Source organism: Silene latifolia, chromosome 4 (assembly GCF_048544455.1).
Source record: "Silene latifolia isolate original U9 population chromosome 4, ASM4854445v1, whole genome shotgun sequence".
NCBI lineage: Eukaryota > Viridiplantae > Streptophyta > Magnoliopsida > Caryophyllales > Caryophyllaceae > Silene > Silene latifolia.
The window spans coordinates 72,292,694-72,315,314 of NC_133529.1; the positions used below are offsets into that span (position 1 = coordinate 72,292,694).

Below are 22,621 nucleotides of genomic sequence, written 5' to 3' on the forward strand. Positions count from 1 at the left end.
CGACTGAAATCTGGTGTTCGATCGAGTAGAGTCGAAGATGAAAGTCCTCGATCGAGTGGTTTTTCCACTTGATCGAGTGAACAGGAAGAGCATGTTGGTCGATCGAGTGGAAATTGTACTCGATCGACTGAAGCAGAAAGTGGAGTTGGTCGATCGAGTGGAAATTGTGCTCGATCGACTGACAGTGATGAAGAAACAGCTCGATCGAGTGAGCAAATTGGTCGATCGAGTAGTATTGATGACGGGAAGCTTATTCGAGAGCCTGCTAGTGCTCGTTTAAGTGAGAAATCAGCGGAAAGACCTCGTTCGAAAGGTAAGAAGCGTCCAAAGGATACAGAACTTGCACCGGAAGATACATTGGAAGCGAGAAACAAGGGACTCGAGATACCAATCACGGTTCCCTTCCCGAGGCGGCTGCAGAATACCAAAGTTAATCAATAGTTCGGCAAATTTGTCGAACTTTTGAGGAGTTTGGAAGTCACCGTGCCGTTCACTGAATTGCTGACTAAGGTACCCTCTTATTTAAAGTTTATGAAAGAAATTTTAGCACGTAAGAGGACCATTAATGACAAAGTGAGATCGTAGCTTTGATCGAGGTGGGGTCACCCTATTTCAAAATAAGTTACCCCCTAAGCAATCAGACCCGGGTAGTTTTTCAATTCCGTGTCATATCGGTATGCATTTGATTGATAACGCGCTATGCGATTTAGGCGCTAAAGTAAGTGTCTTACCTTTGTCTCTGGCTAAGAGACTTGGTTTGACAAGGCTGAGTTGCACCAACATGACTATCCAGATGGCCGACCGTAGTTTATCACTGCCACTAGGTATAGTAGAAGACGTACCTGTTCAGATCGGGAAGTTCTTTATTCCCGTTGATTTTGTTGTCTTAGACATCCCCGAAGATGCACACACCCCTATAATTTTAGGGAGACCATTTTTGTCCACCGCCCGTGCAAGAATAGACGTCGGGGGAAACTTTGACCTTCAGGTAGGGGATGAGGAGCTAATTTTTCATCAGTCCAAGTTCCGGAGAGCTCCCATGCAAGCCCAGCCTTGCAATGCTCTCTCTTCTATTATTCCTACTATTGACACTCCAAATGAAAATTTGGAGAACTATGCTGCCATTGTTAACCCTCCGCCTCAGATTGAGAGCAAAGAGGAGGAAAGTTCGTCTGTTGTCCTCACTGCAGGTACAGATGAAAGCAAAGGGGAAGCTGTCAAAGGACATGGTGCAATCATTATCAATCAACCTGGAAATGTTAACGCTAAGGTTGGTGATAGAGGAGCAAGGATGAGGAAAGCTGACGCTTACGTGGACGCGAGCTATTCTCCTCCTACCATTTCAAGTGATAATTCATGCTCATGGAAGATGAAGAGGACAATCAATGTTGCTGAGGTGACGTCCTCCAGTCAAAAGCCCACGAAGGGGCTACTGAAATTTGATGGGAACTGAACGGGGAAATGCCCCGTGTAACACTTTGTAATAGATAATTTTTGAATTTCTTTTGAATTTGTTTTATTGCGTTTTAATTAGGACAATTAGTTTTAGACAATTTTTAGCATAGACGTAAGACTATTGACTGTGCTTTTGCGTATTTGGTATTTTGGGAAACTATTGGATGTGTTTTTATGCAGGCTTGGGGAAGTTTCACGCAATTCAAGGAAGAAAAGACGAAAATTCAAGAGCCTACACGAGGAAAGTCCTCGATCGAGTACTTTTTGTACTCGATCGAGTGAAAATATGGTCGATCGAGTAATTTATTTACTCGATCGAGTAAAGCAAAAAGAAGGATTGGTCGATCGAGTAACTTTTTACTCGACCAAGCAGCTGGACCATAAAAGGGCTCGATCGAGTGGTTTAAAATCACTCGATCGAGTGAAATGGGCCGTGTACAGGGAGTTTTCTCACTTAAACTCTTTTGTTCCCAATTCTTTTTCATATTTCACCTAATTCCGTCTATCCCTTTCCCCTAATTGCGATTTTAACTCTCCCAAATCCCCATTTTCTTGCCAAATCACCAATTCCATCACCTACATTTCTTTATTTGCATTTTAATCTTCAAAAGCCCCTTAATTTCACCCTTATTTGTGTCCATTTTCGCGGTTTTAAAAGGGATTTAGGGTTTGCGGGTTTTTCGACTGAAATCCGCCATTGTTGCTTGTTTACTTGAGGATTATTTGCATTTGTAGGTTCATCATCATCAAGTAAGTGTTTCATTCACCCTCTTTGCATTTTATCTACGATTAATTCGAATTTCATGAGGTGATATTGAACTAGGGTTTCGAAAATCCATGTCTAGTCGAATTTTTCAACTTAATTGTGTTTATATGACCTTAATTAGTTAGCTTGATGATCATATCCCAATTCCTCGCTGTTGTTGCATGTTTAATTTGAAATTTGCGCAAGATTTCCGCGATTAGGGCTTCTAAGTCGAATTTTTCGACTGTCAGACGGTCTTTATGCTGCCATGATTTGTTTAACCTCAGTTCTTGCTTACTTGCTGCTGTTGTTAACTGCTTTTTCCATCTCATATCGCCTTTACATGCTGTAAATTGTTGGGATTCAAGTACTGTGAGTCGAAATTTTCGACTGCTAGGAGTCTTACATCTTATCATATGCAGTTTTTCATGCTGTTTTTAGTCTCTATTAGCAGTCATTACATTGTCACATTATCACCATTCACGTACTGCTATTTCGAAATTTCTGAGGAATTGTTGGAAATTGTATGCTGTAGGTCGAAATTTTCGACTGATAGGGGAGTGTTTATGGCTTCACATGCGGTTTTTCTGATGTCTTCGCCTCTGTTGACTATTGTTTTCCTCTCATACCCCCTCCCCTATGTTTTCAGGATGGAGTCGAGTACCTTACCTTCTGCTAGTACCACCTCCAGCCCACCTTTGAGTGAGTCAGTGGCCCCTGCTGTTGCCACTAGCTCCGCCTTAGTCACCACTGCAGCTCCAGTTTTCCTTGTTTCAGCTGCAGGGACGGTTTTTGCTCCCTAGCTCATTTTGGAAGCCCGATTCAGCCGCCACTTCCACTTCAGTCACCACCACAGCTAGCACTGCTGCTAGTTCCTCTTCGGTGGTGACCACAGTAGCCACCACGTGTACACCAGCCTCCACTTCTGCACCTGTGACGGACTCACTTGCGGTTGCATCCGCTTCGAGCCTTTAGTCCCTTACACAGTCCGAGAGCGGGCCGCTGCCTTGCGTTCCAGAGACGGAGGTCGGGGTCGTAGACGGTCTAGAGCTACGCCAGCTCCTGTTGCCTCTACTCCTGAAAATTTCCATCCTGAAAATTTCTGCTTCTACTTCAGCTGCCGCTCCGTCCACTTCTGAGACAGTTACAGTCCGAGGGGAAACTTCCCTCGACTCCCACCCGGACTACCCACAGGTATTATTCGTCAACGCTGTTCATCGTTCGAAATTCTTTAACTTGGTCAAGTGTGTACATGTGCCTTCCCGATTTTTAGATAAATCGGCATTAGAGAAACTAGGTATTTACGAGTCGATCTGTTTCTTTACTCGGGGCACGGGGATGCCGGCCTCATTACCATGAGGGGCCGCACCTTCTTAGAGCCGAGCCTTGAGTTTCTCGCCTCTTTTACCTTCTCCTCAGGGGCATACGACGCTGACCCCGACTGTCTGTCAGTCTCCTTCCGGTTGTTTAACCGGACTTTCCCGATGCCCCTAGCGGAGTTTGGTAGGTTTCTTGACCTTACCTCCTCGGGCGTGAAATCAGACTCGAGGAAGGTTTACAAACAGGTTTGGCGGTGCTTGGCCCTGCACCGTTTCCGGAGCGAAAGCTCCACCAGGTCCACCATCCCCCCGTCCGTTGTTTTCTTAGACTTATGGGGAGCTCTATTTTCGGCCAAAAGGAGCCGAACAACACTACCAACACCGAGCTCTCCATCCCGGGCGGTTATCTGAACGTCGACTGTGAAGGTCCTTTTACCTTCAACATTGCCTACCTTACCGCCCAGTACCTCCACGACCAGGGGAAGAAGGAGGCGGGAACCATTGCCTGCGGTGGCATAGCCACCATTCTTATCCACCGACTTTTTCCCACCTGGCCACGTGACTTGCAGTACCTCGAGGGAGAGAGGTCACTGAGTCTGGCTGCCATGCTCGCTCAGCATTGGCTTACCCCAGACTACCAGACTTGGAAGATTGACGGCTCCTTGTCCGCCGACTTACCTTGCTCATGTCTCCCCGTCTTGAGCCCTTACCTACTGTGGTAAAGGGCCACCGTCTGCCTGCCTTGCCTCTACTTCACCTTCCACTTCGACCATCTCATGATGCACCTGCCGCCAAGAAGCGGCGCGTTGAGACTGGAGAGGGGTCCACACCTTCAGGGAGTACCCAGCCTTCAACGGCTACTCCCGATCCGACCCCTACTCCCACTGTTACTACCACTCCTACTCCTGCTCCACCTCCCACTGACCAGACATAGGCTGAGCCGGTCTTCCCGGCTACTTTTAGACCACTTCCTCTCTTTGTAGCGCCCGCGGTCCAGGACCAAGGGGGCGCAGTTTACGGTATGTTGATTGAGCTTGCAGAGCGTCAGGCTCGTATGGAGAGGGACTTAGCTTTGACCCTACACCCTCTGTACGAGTACCACTTGTGGAGACACAGACCGATCCCCGAGGGTTGGCCACACCCTTCCTTCTTCCGCACCCACCGAGAGGGCCCCGTGGGCCGAGGACGAGGAGGAGAGCGAGGACCCAGAGGTGGCGGTGGAGAGAGCTCGCGCTGAGGAGCGGAGGAGGAGAGAGGAGGAGAGAGACCGGGAGTACCAGGGTGAGGGAGATGGCGACGACGACGACGACGAGTAGCTACTGGTCTACTCACTTCCCCAGTTTTCTGGCTGGTTTGGGGAAGTTCGTATTTTGTATGTATCTCTTACTCTCTTATTTTGTCTCCTTTATTTTATTATTTTTATTTTGTTGGTTGTATATTCCCGTTCCCCTGTATATATATATGCTGGTGTATGCTGGAGGACAACGAGGGCGTTGTCCGTTTTGGTTTGGGGAGGGTATTGCATCCTTTTGAGTCTGCATTTGCATTCGTTTTTGCATTCACGTTTATTTTTGAGCTTGCATTGTTGTTTATTTTCATTTAAAAAATCAAAAATCCAAAAAAAAATTAGAAAATTTCAAAAATTCAAAAAAATTTCACGTTTATTTCTGCATATAGGTTGAGTCGGAATGGTAGATTCCCATGATGACAATGCACTATAACTTGTCCTTCTGCTTGAGCCTTGCACTTTCACTGATAGTTATTAGCTTTGTCATACGCATAGTCTACGAATTTCTGTTCAAATATAGCCGACTGTTTAGACTTGACCTATAAATTGGCAAACTACTTAAAAATTCTGAGTTTTAGAGCCTTAAACTGGTGACATTCATGACCAGTTCATTAGGAATTTTGAGTAGTACTCCTTGCATAGCATGTTCATCTCATTTGCACATTTATGACATTCAATTTCTTGTCAAATGCACATATTCGGGTTTGTGGTTGGTGTCACATGCAGGGAGGGTCTTGCAAATTTCCCTTTCTTATTACTTTACACCCATTTAGCTCCACATAAGCCAAAATTGCCTTTTGACCCATTAGCTACATCCCAAACTAAGCCTGCCTAGTCAAGCTAGTTAGTATGTTCTTCTGCGGTATGTTTTTCCGTTGCATTTTGGTCCGTGTTTCTTGTTTTGGAGTTGGTGTAAGTATAGAGGAAGAAAGAAGAAAAAAAAGAGAAAAACGTGAGAAAGAAGGAAAAAAAAAAAAAAACGAAAAAAAATGATGAAAAAGGAAGGCTGGAACGTGAACAGTAAAAAAAAAATGAAAAAAAAGGAGATTGTGAAAATGAAAAAGAGTTGAGAAGATGTTCGAAGATGTACAATAAAAAAGGGTTGTTTGTTTCAGTTAGTTATTTCAGACGGTGTTTAAAAAAGGAAAGTTTTTGACCGTCTGACTCCTCCGTTCTATCCCATATTTTTTGAGGAGATTGTGTTTTGAGTCTAGTGAGTTTTGTGCCAAATGGAGGGCACTCGTACTTAGTCTTTCAGTCAGTTGAGATCCGGATGGTTTCATTATGGTTCTGTTAGGAACTAGCTTAACGCTTTTACCTCCACATTTCCATAACTTGTTTTGCCTTTTCTCACCTGAACCTCACTATTCCCATATTATTTGCAAACCCTCGGCTGTGACGGACATTATCGGTTAGAATTTGTGCATTAGTGCTTGAATTGTCTTTCATTTTTGTTGCATGCATGCTATGTAGGTCGCAGTTAGGTGAGTGACTGTCTTTTCTTCTCTCTTTTACATATAACATTTGCCCTTTGCTTCATGAGAGAAGAGTGACCACGTGAGAGTCCAGTTTTATTGGTCTTGCAAGGTCGATAGGTCAGCTATATTTCTGAACAACTTATAATTCGTTTGCGTATTGACTGTTTAGCTTTAACTGTTAATTTTTGTTGCATTAAATTGGTTTAAGTCGACAAGTTAAGCTAGCTCTGAGTTATCATTTCCGTTCCATTAGTTTAGTTTTGAGTTTACTCGAGGGCGAGTAAAGGTTCGGTTTGGGGAGATTTGATACGTGCCTAATGTATAGTCTTTTTAGCCTATTTCAGCACGTATTTCTATGCATTTTCATATTGTTTTTATGATATTTTGCCCCGAAGTGGCTACTTTGGTTCGTTTTGTCCATTTTGTAGAAATAAACGCGAAAGTAGTGGAATCGTACCTTTTTTCGTCCTTTTTGCATGCATTTAGAGGAGACGGGATTGTTCCAGAGTGAGATACTGCATTTGGAAGCGTCGCGGCACGCATTACGAGGCACTTAGACGTGGACATGAGCTGAAACGGAGATATAGTTACTCGATCGAGCAGTTTACCACTCGATCGAGTGGTTTTTGCTCCCTCTGATGATCGATCGAGTGATTTTTCATTCGACCTTTAGCTTGCACAAAGAGCTGTTGCTCGATCGAGTAGCTTTTCAGTCGATCGAGCTGTTTTGGCTGAGAGTTGGTCGATCGAGTGGTTTTAATCCACTCGATTGAGTGGTTTTGATGGGTTAGGGCTTTAATTAGCCCGCATGAAGTTTTATTTCGCTAAACTCTTTTGCTTTGCTATTTAAGCACGCTTTACTAGGTTAATTAGGATTATCTCTGATACTATCAAACTCTCGACTGTTAAACATTATTACGTTACTTTTCCTCCTCTACTGTTACTTTATTTTCTGTGTTCTTTACGCCGGATTCGCATTGATTGTAATTCCTTCTCTCCCTTTAATAATAATTAATCATTTGGTTGCTTTAATTTCTTGTTTGTGTTATTATTTCTTTTGCCCTAATTTTCTTTATTGCAATTTATTGTTTATTTATAATGTTTACTGCTGGAAAGTTAATTGCTGTTAGTTTAATTAAGAATATGAGTAGCTAAACCCCTTTCATGTTGGGATTAGGGGATCTGCGGTAGAAATGTGACGATGTAGTGAATGAATTAGATGAATTAATTACGAGACTCTGTCACTATAGCAATTTAACTGTAATTTCCGACCTAGTTGAGTGCACGCTTCTATGTCACCCTTTAATCTGGCTAAAATTAATCCTGGATCGAAAGATTGGACTAAATAGGCCTCGCTATAAACAAAGAGACTACCCTAATGAGGACGAAAGTTAAGTTAGTGGTATTTTAGGATAGAAAGTGGACCGAAAGGACCTTTTAACATCCGTCTCACATCTAGTTCGTCTGAATCATTTATAGCTGAGTCACTGGACTACCGTAGTGAACCAAATTCCCGACATGTCCCTCTCTTCTTGATAGTTTAATCATATTTTATTGTCTTTACTGCTCCTTATTTATTTCTCTTCCTTTCAAACTTCGTAGTTTAGAACCAAATTTAAATAACCCCCATTTGTTACCGTAGGACTAGGTTTAGACAACTATAATTACATTACCTCGCTGTGGAATCGATACTCGACTGCCTCCACTACATTTTAGTTGAGACCGTTAGGTTTTATCTTTGATAGGGTTGCGATAGCCGTGTCAAGGTCTCTAATCGCGAGCTGAAAGAGATCTTGTCTAAGGTAGTTTCTAAATTACGGAAGGACTGGAGTCTTAAATTAGAAGACACATTATGGGCCTACAGAACTGCCTTTAAGACACCAATTGGTGCATCACCTTATAGGTTAGTTTATGGGAAATCATGTCATTTACCTGTTGAGTTAGAATGTAAGGCTTGGTGGGCAATTCGTGAGCTTAACTTTGATCCTAAGTTGTGTGGTCAGAATCGTCTTTTGCAGCTAGATGAGTTGGAAGAATTTAGGCTTAATGCCTATGACAGCTCGCACATTTATAAGGAAAAGACGAAGAGATGGCATGACAAAAGAATTTTACCTCGGGAATTTCATGTTGGGCAAAAGGTGTTGCTGTTTAATGCCCGACTGCGATTATTTCCTGGCAAGCTGAAGTCCAGATGGAGTGGTCCTTATACGGTGACAGCTGTTACTAAATTTGGATCCGTTGAGCTAGAAAGCCCCGAGGGAAATCGGTTCAAGGTGAATGGGCAGTATGTGAAGCATTATCACGAGGCAAATGAAGCAAATAATCGTGTTGAAGTCCTGTACTTCGACGAGCTTGACGCGCCAGTTAATTGATGCCAGAAAGGTCGTGCGGGACCTCTTAAACCTGCGCTCTCCGGGAGGCAACCCGGACTCTTTTGCTGTATTTTTGTTGAACTTTTTCCTTCACATTTAGCTTTTGTTGAACTTTAAACGTTGTTTTATGCACCCTTTGTATTTTCCTTGCTCTTTATGCGTGTTTTGCAGGTGTATTCACTCGATCGAGTAGTTTTTCTACTCGATCGAGCACTTTTGAGTTGAGAACCACTCGATTGAGTAACATATATACTCGATCGACAAACTACAATTCCACGTTAATTCGATCGAGTAAGAATTTCACTCGATCGAGCATTCCTGACACCAATTCACTCGATCGAGCTATTCCAATTCACTTGATAGAGCAGTTTCGTCTTCCAGCTGTTCCTCTTCGTCTGTTGAGCTACTGCTTGACTTCCTTTGACCTCCCATGTTCATGGTCGGTTTGGGGAGGTCCCTCTTCACGACGTTTTGTAAGTATTCTGACTCCAGTAATCCTTTTCTCCTGAGTTTGCATTTCTTTCCCTATTTTTGGTACAATGAGGGCATTGTACGGTTTGGTTTGGGGAGGTATGCATCCATATCCGTGTCTGCATGTTTTCTTGCATTTTCGTTTGCACGTTTATTTATTTTCGCATGAATTGTCGTTTTTAATTCAAAAATCACATAAATTTCAAAATTTTCACGTTTAATTTGAGTCGGAACTTTTGAACTTTGACGCTACATTGAATCCCTACCTCTGCCCTGCATATTCTTAACATTTAGTTGGCATGATAATGTGCATGATCTACGAGTTTTTGTTTCTCTCTTATATGAACGAATAGACTTGACTCACATATTGGCAAGCTACATTACATTCTGAGGTTAGAGCTTTATAAACTGGTGACATTCATGACCGGTTTCATTTAGGATGTGAGTAGTACTCTCTGTAAGGCATGTAACATCAATTTGCATAAGCATGAGTCTAGTCTTCTTAATACCTGTATGCATTCGGTCTGTGGATGGTGACACATGTTAGGAGAGGCAGTTCCCTTTTATTTCATTCTACCCATGAGCCCCACATAGCCAAATTGCCTTTTTGTCCTATTAGCTACATTCTATAATTTTTCCTACCCTAGCCGAGCTAGCGATGAGTAGCTGTTTGGAATGCCTTGCTGCCGTTTGGTTATATTTATCTGATTTCAGAAGCTGGTGGAAGAATTGAAGGGAATGAAAAAAAATGATGAATGAAAATGAAAAAAAAAAAAGAATGAAAAGAAAAAAATTGGAAATACGAAAAAGAAGAAGAAAAAAAATCATGTGTAGAGAAATGAGAAATTGTATAGATGATTTTCACTCCCATGTTTTATTTATATTTTATGGGGAGTTGACAAGTTTATGGTGTTTTGTGAGTTGAGTGCATTGAGTTTGCACTGTTCCGTATTATTATTTTGAGTACGAAGTTGGGATGCAGTTCAATATTTGGATTCGTTGTTGCTAGCCTGGCTATTAACTCCACATATCTAAATTCATCTTAGCCCCTTCTTACCCATTACCTCACTTACCCAGATGTAAGTCCTCGGCATGTGTCTTGGTCATTAGTATGGTTGGAATGCTTATGTACGGTTGTAGAGACTTTATTCATGTTAACTGCATGCATGTTCTTATAGGTCGAGTTAGGTGAGTGTCTTTACTTCTTTCTATCTTTCACATATATACTCACCTCGTGCCTAAATTTGAGTGATGAGAGACCCGTGAGAGTCCGATATCTCTGATTCTTGCAAGGTCGACGGTTCAGTAAGTTTGAAACATTGATTTAATTCGTTTGCACTTATCATTTGCCACTTTGTTAGTTGTTGCATTAAACTGGTTTTGGTGGGTGATTTGTAGTTGATACGTTGGTCCCGTTCCACTGTTTATTCTTTGTTGCATTCATAGTTTGCTTGGGGACAAGCAAAGGTTTGGTTTGGGGAGATTTGATGCGTGTATTTTATATAAGGTTTTTACCTCATTTTTACACGCATTTCTGTACTATTTTACGTGGCATCTAGCTACAAATACCCCCGATTAGTCTACTTTGATTCATTTTGTGTAAATTGCAGGTATGGACCGAAAAGAAGATAAATCAAGCCTAAACTCGTCCCAATTGCATACATTTATGGACAACAAGGAATCGGAGCTTGGAATCTGTCATTTTGAAGACGCATGAGCTGGTTTCGGAAGGTGTCTTAGTGCCTAATCGTGCCGAAATAGCTCGATCGACTACTTTTCCAATCGATCGAATGCTTTACATAAAGAAGATTACACGATCGAGTAATTATAGTACTCGATCGAGAAGGCAATACAAGGAGTTACTCGATCGAGTGGTTTATTTCCACTCGATCGAAGGGTTTGTCGCTTAGTTGCTCGATCGAGTGGTTTATTTCCACTCGATCGAGTGATTTGGCCTGTAATTAGGCTTTGGATTAGGTTTAAGGGGGAGATTTTCGTATGCTAATAAAAAGAGTAGACTGCGTAACTCTTCCTCATTGACTACTACTTTATCTTTTTCTACTGCTTCTTCACTTTACTTTTTCTTCTACTATTTTCTACTCGGATTCGGATTTGTAATCGGTATTATTTCTCCTTTTATTTCTTAATCGCAATTATCATTTTGTTTCTACCTTTCCCTCATTGCTTTCATTTTTGTCTTATATTGTTCCTTCTGTTTTTATTATTATGTTTAATTCCTATTATCTATATGTTATTGTTGTTGATTCGATAGTAATGTGTAGCTAATTCCCTCTTGCTAAGACTAGGGAATCCATGATTATGAAGGAATAGTAATTGCCATATTAGGTCTTGTGCTTGTGTGGTCTCTGTTGTTAATCGCTGCATTTAATTGTTTCCGTCTAATTGAGTCGACGCAATTAGTCAGAAATAATTAAATGCAGCGATTAACAACAGAGACCACACAAGCACAAGACCTAATATGGCAATTACTATTCCTTCACAATCATGGATTCCCTAGTCTTAGCAGAAGGGAATTAGCTACACATTACTATCGAATCAACAACAATAACATATAGATAATAGGAATTAAACATAATAATAATAAAAACAGAAGGAACAATATAAGACAAAAATGAAAGCAATGAGGGAAAGGTAGAAACAAAATGATAATTACGATTAAGAAATAAAAGGAGAAATAATACCGATTACAAATCCGAATCCGAGTAGAAAAGAGTAGAAGAAAAAGTAAAGTGAAGAAGAAGTAGAAAAAGATAAAGTAGTAGTCAATGAGGAAGAGTTACGCAGTCTACTCTTTTTAGTAGCATACGAAAATCTCCCCCTTAAACCTAATCCAAAGCCTAATTACAAAAGCCCATACGAAATTAGGCGGAAAAACTCTATTACAGGCCAAATCACTCGATCGAGTGGAAATAAACCACTCGATCGAGCAACTAAGCGACAAACCCTTCGATCGACTGGAAATAAACCACTCGATCGAGTAACTCCTTGTATTGCCTTCTCGATCGAGTACTATAACTACTCGATCGTGTAATCTTCTTTATGTAAAGCATTCGACCGACTGGAAAAGTAGTCGATCGAGCTATTTCGGCATGATTAGGTACTAAGACACCTTCCGAAACCAGCTCACGCGTCTTCAAAATGACAGATTCCAAGCTCCGATTCCTTGTTCTCCATAAATGTATGCAATTGGGACGAGTTTAGGCTTGATTTATCTTCTTTTCGGTCCATACCTACAATTTACACAAAACGAACCAAAGTAGACTAATCAGGGGTATTTGTAGCTAGATGCCACGTAAAATAGTACAAAAATGCGTGTAAAAATGAGATAAAAACCTTATATAAAATACACGCATCACAACCGGCGGATAAAACTCTTGTTGTGCTCGGTCATAGTAACAGTCTTACAGATGGTATCATTCATTGTTGATGAAGTTTGGAGTTTGTTTGAAAGATTTAGGGTTTGGAGTTTGTTTTAGCAGTTAGGGTTTGGAGATAGTGAGATAATGGAATGGTGGTAGAGATAATGCATGTATTTATACTAAGTAATGTGTCGTTTGAGTTGTTTTTAATTAATATATGTTTAGGATGTTGTGCCATCATATCTCTACTTCAAATCTTATAACCCTTCTCATTCCATATATTATCCATTCATATGCAGGGATTGGCAGTAATAATGTATGCATCGGAATTATAACGGGCCGTAATAATGCATGCATCTAGAAATATTTAATTTTTTTTTTTTAAATAAACTACAACGGTTATTTAAAACTAATGTTTCTTACTTGGTTTTTAACTTAAGCAAATATGAATTTTTACAACCAAAGACTTGGTTTATATAGTACCTACGCCTTCTAATCTTGACCACCAATTTTACATCTAATGGCTAGCATTAAACAAGTAATAAAAAAAAGAAAAAAAAATGATAATCAGCCCTAGGTAGCCGTGTGCTATCTTCAACAAGAACAATCCAAATGTTCTTCTCTAGGTCTTACGTAAACCTTACAATAATAGGGACATAAGAGCTACCTAGAAAACACAAAATTGGATCCTTCCTTGGTCAATATTCCAGCTGAAATAATCCCTTGAGAGCAGCCCCCAAAACTCTTACACAAGCCTTACACAAATATAAGAATAAAAGCAACATTTGGACCTTCCTTGAAAGCGACATTTGAACTTCATTTGGAAAATATAAAACAGCCTTCTAGGACTGATTTGGACGGCCAAGGCACCTTATTTTGTCCTAAGACATGTTTTAATTCGAACACGAAGCAATAGATTAAAACTAAGACTAATCCCAATACTAAGTAAAGGAATCGTCCAACCTCAAGCACTAAGCAAAGAGGACTATTCAAGCACTAAGGAAAGAATAGGTTTTGATGAACAAAACACTTGGTTTCTTACTCATTCTTTAATTCACTCAAATCTGAATTTTTACAATCAAGGACTTGGTTTATATAGTACCCAAGCCTTCTAATCTTAACCACCTATTTTACATTCAAGGGCTAGCATTTAACAAGTGATAAAACAAAGAAAAAGATGCTAATATGCTCTTTGGCAACCGTGTATGCACAACAACAACAATAGGCCAAGAACTCTTCCCTAAGTCTTACATAGGTCTCCACAAATGAGATTGACATTTGAGCTATCTATAGAAGCCAAAATTGGAGGCTTCCTTGGTCTATATAGCAGCCGAAAAAGTCCCTTGAGAGCAGCCCCAAAGGCCCTTATACAAATGTAAGAATGAAAGCGACATTTGGACCTTCCTTGAAAGCGACATTTGATCTTTATTTGAAAAATATAAAACAGCCTCCTATGACTGATTTAGATGGCCAAGGCACCTTATTTTGTCCTATTATTGTTTTCATTTATTAAATAGAAGAGATTGGACCGTTTGGAAGCAAACTAAGCTCGATTGTTGAAAACCGATAAACTTGTTACTCGGTTTGGTCTTGTGATTTTATCTTAGCTCGGATCCTTATTTAAATAAAAGTCCCAGGTAAAAAGTCTCAAAATTTATTATAGAATTGAGACGTGACAAAAATTACCATGTCTTCTTAGACGGATTTTGAGTTAGACCTCAAATTGGACGAAGGACCCAATCCGCGGCCTAGCTCGGCTTCCTTTCCCGTTTCATTTTATATTGTCCGCTAACACGGAAATATAGTTAATATTGCAAATACGTGTTTGTATAAGAGATGGAAGAAGACCATTGGATTGGCCAAGGCCACGTGAGTTGGCATGAAATGGTGTCATGCAAATCTATATGTGCCTTTTACAAGAGGAATCCTTAATTACTAAGGATGTGACTCATGGTTTTTCTTTCTTGGTGGCCAAGGTTCCTTTGGCTATAAATAGAAGTGGTACATACTTCTTCGAAATACAACATATACAACAAACTTGTTGTAGAAATCTGTCTCTCGTATAAATACAAAAGTGAGAAAGTGTTTCTCTATTATCCGAGGTCGTCTCAAGGGTTGAGAACGTTAGTTTATCTACCGGTGTGGATACACTAGAGACTCCGTATTTTTGGAGTTAGACCAATTTATTGTCTACACATAAAGTATGTGTCCCTTTACCCAGTTTATACAAGTTTTTAAATGCAATAGGTCTCAGGAGGACCGTGTTTCTGTCTTCCGCTGCTACATGTGATGTACCGCGGTCCCTTCAATTGGTATCAGAGCCAATTTTGCATTTAAATTTTGTAAATTTGGGTCATATTTTAGCTTACGGAAGTGAGAAGAGTTCTCGTTGTATGTTAGAGTGTTGTTTGGCTATACTTGTTTTACGTATGATCAAACAAGCTAGTCTTGCAGTGACATGATAGCATGATCAATTTGTTTTCTTTGTTCAATTATTAGTGTAATGATTGCTCTAATTAACATATTGAGTATACTTCATGTCTATGTTAGATTTGGCTACATATAAGAGAAGAGTTCTCTTTGTGGTGAAATATTAACAAAGTTTGAGTACTACAGTTATATGATAACTTTGTAGTTTCTCTTCCGACAATTATATAAGATATAATTATTATTGCTTATATGTGATATAAGTACTAATGTTATTTAAATTGTTTAAATGACACATAAAATATGAATTACTACGGTTATGCGATAATTGTGTACGACAGTTATATGAGATATAATTGTTAAGTGCTAATATACGATATAAGCACTTGTGTTATTCAAACTGTACGAATGACATTAAAACTTGACCGATTAAAAATTATTGAGTTTTTAATTGATAAAATATGAGATATTTTGTCAAAGGTCGCCACTCAGGTAGACAATAAAAATTTTTTATTTTCATTTCCAAGAAGCGACCTGACAACCCGGGGGCTTATAGTTCGCAGATATAATAATATTGTCTATTGTATATGATACGGGGGTGAAGAAAAGTTAACTAATCTTGTACTTTTAGTCTGGACAACCCAGAGGGTATGACATTTATTAATTTTCTGTCACTAGAGTGAATAAACTCAACTACACTAATAGGAACGACCTGACAACCAGGGGACTATGTAGTGTAGAGCCTGAAATGATTTTTTAAGATAAAATGAGATGAATTTTAATTATGATGGGAAACGACCTGACAACCAGGGGGCTCATGCATGTTTTAAAATTCTTATATATCATTATGAGGAAATCCATACCATGATGATGTATGATTATGTTCTTATTGGATTGTTTTCTTTCCGACTAAGATTTCTGAAAGAAGGCTAGTGGGAGTACAGTCATTTTCCTAGTGCTATATGTGGATAACATATTGGTGATAGGAAATGGTATACTAGCCATGTAAGAGACAAAGATTTGGCTATCTGAAGAGTTCTCCATAAAGGATATGGGAGAAGCGGCTTATATTCTTAGAATAATAATTTATGGAGATAGATTCAGGAAGCTGCAAGGGCTCTCCCAATCTTTGTACACTGAGCTGTCACGTTGTACAAGGCCTGATGTGGCTTACCCGCTAGGAGTAGCGAGTAGGCATCAGGAAATTCGGGTGATGAACATTGGAAAGTGGTGAAAACCATCCTTGAGTACTTGAGAAGGACTAAAGTCCAATTCCTCATTTTTTGGAGATGGTGAGCTAAAAGTGTTTAGCGGTACTGATGCAAGTTTCGCATTGGATAAGGATGATAGCAAGTCTATCTTTGGTTATGCTTTCACCTTAAAGGGTGAGCAGTGAGTTGGAAGAGTTCCATAAAAGCTAAAGTAGCTGACTCAGTAGTCGAAGTAAAGTACTTAGCCGTATGTGATACTGCTAAGGAAGCCGTTTGGATAAGAAAGTTCTTAATTGAACTTTGTATTGTTCCTTCAGTGGAGGAAGGTGTTTCTCTATTGTGTATCAATAAGGAGTTATTGCACAGGCTAAAGAGCCAAGGGTCTACCAACGATCTAAACATGTTCTTCGGAAATTTCACCTGATCAGAGAAATATTCGAACAAAGAGATGTTCAAATTCATCAGGTGTAAGGGAAAGAAATGATGCAGATCCTTTCACTAAGGCGCTTATATCAAAGGATTTGACAAGCACGAGTGGAATATAGGATCAAGGTTCATGACCGATTGCCTCTAGGTCAAGTGGGAGATTGTTGGAACTATGCCCCAGAACAGTCATTATGAAACGTTTTGAACGAATTTCATACAGTATAATTATTAATGGAGATTAATAATTAGATGGCTTTTTCTTATTATTATCTTATTAAAGTGTTAATACGATGATAAATTCTTGATTAAACTGGTATACTTGACATCATAATGGAGATTATGATAATGAGAGTCGAGTATTATAGAGTTTAGTCTAAAAGTATTCTTGGTTGTTGGATCATCAGAACGGGACTATGATAATCCAGATAGACCAATATATATAACAGTACTCATATGACGAGTATTAATGGATCTCATTCATTAAGTTATAATATAGATAATGCATATGGAGATATGATTATTGAACGTGATCAATAGTGAGATTTCCCAAATGGTTATTATTACCTATGCATTGTCAATGTGGAAATTCTCTTAAGGAGTAGTTGTATATTTTATCCTTTGACCTGAGATCATCATTGTAGTTAATAGTCTACTTATTGTACTTAGATACCGGACACCTAGTGTGTAAAAATGCTAGTTGAATGGTCATTGGGTATAATTAAGTACCTATGTAATTAGTGGTGAGTCAAGATGGAATCCGTCAGCTCAAGGTAATGAGTTTGAACTCTATGTTGTCATTAATCTTGTTGGTCATATCAAAAACTTTGGCCAGGATAGACGAATGATTTAAGAAAAGAGTTTCTTAAAGCCATTTCCAACCAATAATGATAGACATGTAACATAGTGGTCGTCTAGTGGAGTTTGACAGTCAAACCATACCCGAGGACGATCCGGGGTTGGAACGATGGAGGGAAGTACATACAGTATCCTTTACCAGGTTCGAGTACAGTGAAGTACAGTGAATATTGGTATTCACGCTATCCGGTCGTCGGGGAGTGTTGTTAGATGCCAACCTCGATTAATAGTTAATGAGATTAATTATTACCGGTTTAGTGATGGACCTATGTGGTCACACACTTACGGTCGATATTTAACGTTTACGGTTATTTAATTTATTATGAGATAATTAATTAAATAATCTCGACGACTTATTTTTATATTGTCCGCTAACACGGAAATATAGTTAATATTGGAAATACGTGTCTGTATAAGAGATGGAATAAGACCATTGAATTGGCCGAGGCTACGCGAGTTGGCATGAAATGGTGTCATGCAAATCTATACGTGCCTTTTACAAGAGGAATCCTTAATTGTTAAGGATGTGACTCATGCTTTTTCTTTCTTGGTGGCCAAGGTTCCTTGGCTATAAATAGAAGTGGTACATACTTCTTTGAAATACAACAATATACAACAAACTTGTTGTAGATATATGACTCTCGTATAAATACAAAAGTGAGAAAGTGTTTCTCTATTATCCGAGGTCGTCTCAAGGGTTGAGAACGTTAGTTTATCTACCGGTATGTATACACTAAAGACTCCGTATTTTCAGGGTAGACCAATTTATTGTCTACACATAAAGTATGTGTCCCTTTACCCAGTTTTTACAAGTTTTTAAATACAATAGGTCTCAGGAGGACCGCGTTTCTGTCTTCCGCTGCTACATGTGATGTACCGCGGTCCCTTGTTTTTTTTTTTTATGAAATGTGAGATGTATATATATATATATATATTAGGTTCTTGTGAGTTTTGTTACTTATGGTGAGTCGTGAGTTTGTGCTTTGAAATCTCAGCCACTAGATTATATTAGAGATGAATGGTCAAGATCTAATCTTACCTGTCATATAAAACCACTGTCATTTACTTATTTTCTCTTTTTTCTAATATCACTTTTTTTTTACTTTAATTTTTTTTATCTCCTTTTTTTTTACCCCGTGTTATTATAGCTTTTTTTTACGACTTTGATTTTTTTTTTCTCTTATGTTTTCTCTAATTTTCTCATTATGTTACCTTTTTCTTTTTCTTTTTGTACTAGATTTTTTTTTTACTTTAATTTTTTGTTCTCTTTTTTTACCTCGTGTTATTATGCTGTTATTGTGCTTTTTTTTACTTTGATTTTTTTTACGACTTTGATTTTTTTTTTTCTCTTTTTTTTTGCCACGTGTTATTGTGCTGTTATTGTGATGTTATTCCAGTGTCACTTTGATTGTTTTTTACTACTCCCTCCATACCATACCAATGGTAACATTGACTTTTTCACACTTGTCGAGACACGTTTTGCAACGTAAATATCTTTAGCTACACATTATTAAAAATTATAAAAATCATTATATTATTATAGCATTCATGACGATAAATCAAACAAGATCTCACATGACTATATTTTGTCTTATAGATTAAGAATAATATCGAAGATTCCCCACAATCATGAATAGTACCAATATTCTCAATGTTAGCATTGGTGTGGTATGGAGGGAGTACTTTTGATTTTTTTACTTTTTTCTACCACATGTTATTGTGCTGTTATTCTGCTGTTATTGTGATGTTATTTCGGTGTCACTTTGATTTTTTTTACTACTTTTGATTTTTTTACTTTTTTTTCCCACATGTTATTATGCTGTTATTCTGGTGTTATTGTGATGTTATTCCGGTGTCACTTTGATTTTTTTTTACTACTTTGATTTTTTTACTCTTTTTTACCACGTGTTATTGTGCTGTTATAATGGTGATATTGTTATTCTGGTGTTATTGTGATGTTATTCTAGTGTCACTTTGATTTTTTTTACTACTTTGATTTTTTTACTCTTTTTTTTTACCGCATGTTATTGTGCTGTTATTCTGGTGTTATTGTGATGTTATTCCGGTGTCACTTTGATTTTTTTTACCGCTTTGATTTTTTTACTCTCTTTTTTACCACGTGTTATTGTGTTGTTATTCTGGTGATATTGTTATTCTGGTGTTATTGTGATGTTATTCCGCTGTTACTTTTTTACGACTTTGATTTTTTTCTTTTTTTTACCACGTGTTATTGTGCTGTTATTGTAATTATGCTGTTATTATGATGTTATTGTAATCTTATTCCGGTGTCTGCTTGCTACCCTGCACTCCACAGTATGAGAAGCATCTTCAATTTATTTGTTTTACCCTGCACTGTCTGCTTGCTACCCTGCACTCCAAAGAATGAAACCCTCTGGTCATCAAATATTACTTTGCCTAAGGCTCGATCTTCCATGGCACGAATTCTTGATTATGGAGACCTGGTTGTGGAAGGGTTCGAATCCAATACTAGTCCAAAAAATGGGACGACCTTGTGACAGAGTTTCCAACACCCGACTGATTCAGTATTGCCAAATATGAGGTTTACTCTCACCAAAAAGTCTGATCTTAGGAACGTTCTGCAATCTTGGACAAGCCCTACAGATCCCTCGAATGGAAGATTTACACTCGGGACAAACTCGTTTAGATGACTGACGATTCACATCAAATAAACTTAAAGAAAAACAACAAATCAAAAAGTTCTCTTCATCAAAGAGACTCACGGAGAAGAGAACCATGACTGTCATCTCGGAAGAATGCCTCAGATCCGCTTTCGAAAGCAATGAACGACGACATGACTTTTGCAACACCGTCTAAACATATACCCCTTAAAAATACACTCGAAACTAACAATAACTTTCCAAACATATACTGTACAAAATAGTCTTGGTACAGTACCATAGCAGATTTTTTTTTATAACGATATGTGATTCTGTGAATTCTTAATAATCAAACAAATGAAATGAAATGATAATCGGCGAAATAAAATCGGGTAAAATAATTCAGATGTTGTATAACTTACATCATAATCGGCAATTTAACATTCGATCAAAGCTTCATAGTTGATATAACCTATAGGTAGATTAGTTCACGAAAATCGGCGAAATTAGGATGAAATGATAGATCGGCGAAAGGTTTATAAGAATTGGGAGAGAGAAATTGGAGAGATGATGAAAGGTTCATAGTTGATATAATCTATAGGACTCCGTTGGATTTTTTTTTTTTTTGGGATTTTTTTTACAGAGAGATGTGTTTGTGGAGGGAGGGAAGGTAAACAAGTGATTTTGTTTTGTTTAAAGGTTCAATCTCATCCATCTATTTCTTTTTATCTAATGGCTGAGATTTGTGAGCACACAAACTCACAACTCACCGTAAGAACCAAACTCACGAGATCTCGCCTATATATATATATGTATATATATATATATATGTGTATATATATATATGTGTATATATATATATGTGTATATATATATATATGTGTATATATATATGTGTATATATATATATGTGTATATATATATGTGTGTATATATGTATATATGTGTATATATGTGTATATATGTGTATATATATATATATATATATATATATATATATATATATATATATATGTATTATATTATATATAATATATATATATATATATATATATAGAATTGGGATCCGGTGAGAACCACCAACATAATGAGAACCATGAGAACTCCAGCTTATGGACTTTTTTAAAAATAATGAATGACATATTTGGATTCGGCATAGAATTTTATGGCTAGATAACATATTTCTTGGTCTAGAAAATATATACTTTTGATGGAAATCGAGGCGAGATACATTTTATTAATTTTCATGCACCTACTACTGACTTTTATGTATCTAACATTTTTGATGCACCTAGAACTCGTTTTCGTGCACCTAGAGCATGTTATTTCATGCACCTAGTAATCATTTTCATGCATGTAACAATTTTCATGCAAGTAGTAGTCGTTTTTGTGCATCTATAGCCGTTTTAGTATACCTAATTGTCTTTTTGAACATTAAGTTTATATTTTGATAATAAAATCAATAAATTTTGTTTAGTGATACTAAAAAATGTATTTGAATAAACTAAACTAATGGTAAATGATCCATCAAAACTTTCGGAATAAGATTTAGTGGAGATTTAGTGAAGGTTCTCACGGTTCTCATTATATGGGTGGTTCTCACAGGATCTCAAACCTATATATATATATATATATATATATATATATATATATATATATATATATATATATATATATATATATATATATATATATATATATATATATAAATCAATAAAAGAGTAATTACAAGGCAACAAAAAATTTAAGACAACATAAAGACCAAGCAGTTTCAGGTTCGAACCCCACAAGGAACCAAACCCTTACATTCTAATTCCTAGCTGACAAAGTCATGTTTCCTCTTGTCTACTCATTTTAGCATTGCACTTGAACTTGATTCTTTGCCCCACCTCATCTTTTATCTTCTAAACTACCATAGAAGGCATCATCAGTGTGACATTGATCCTGGCCGAGTTCCTTTGAGCCCAAATATGATATACACGTGCATTCAGAATAAGGGCATAGATAGGTTCCTTCATTTTAACACCAACATTGCCATAACCACCAGCCATGGCACCAGAAAAAGAGATGCAGAATCCACACCAGTCCTGTATAAGGGACACAATGGCTTTGCTGTAGTCACAGTCAAAGAAGAGATACGATTGTGTTTCAGGTGCATTCTCACATATACAGCAAGCATCAGAATTGCAGCAGCCTAGTCTGTATAGTTTCTCACGAGTATTCACCCCATTATGCATGATCATCCAAGTAATGATGGAGTCTTAAGGTACATTCCAGCTGTTCCAAACTAACTTATACCACCAGGGTTTGATTTGATGTGATCTTAACCAGTCATATCCACCTCTAACAGTGTACCCCTTAGTATCAGGTAGCCATTGCCCATCATTATAAGCAGCTTTCATCAGTTCTTTAACCTTACAAATGCTCTTCCAGGTCCAAGCAGCATCTGTAGGGGGATTGTAAGTATGCGAGTTATGATGTTTAAGGTATACTTGATTAATCCATTTGATCCACAACCTGTTAGCCTTTGAGTAAATCCAATCAACCAGCTTAGCAACAACACCAACATTCCATGT

General features: G+C 38.2%; 1 protein-coding gene across 1 annotated transcript; it reads right to left on the reverse strand.

The window, feature by feature from the left end:
- Positions 1-21,949: 21,949 nt before the first annotated feature.
- Positions 21,950-22,282, reverse strand: LOC141651645 (uncharacterized). The gene has a single exon (XM_074459346.1). It carries the CDS (start codon positions 22,280-22,282, stop codon positions 21,950-21,952), a length of 333 nt encoding a protein of 110 aa, XP_074315447.1.
- Between the last annotated feature and the right edge of the window lie 339 nt (positions 22,283-22,621).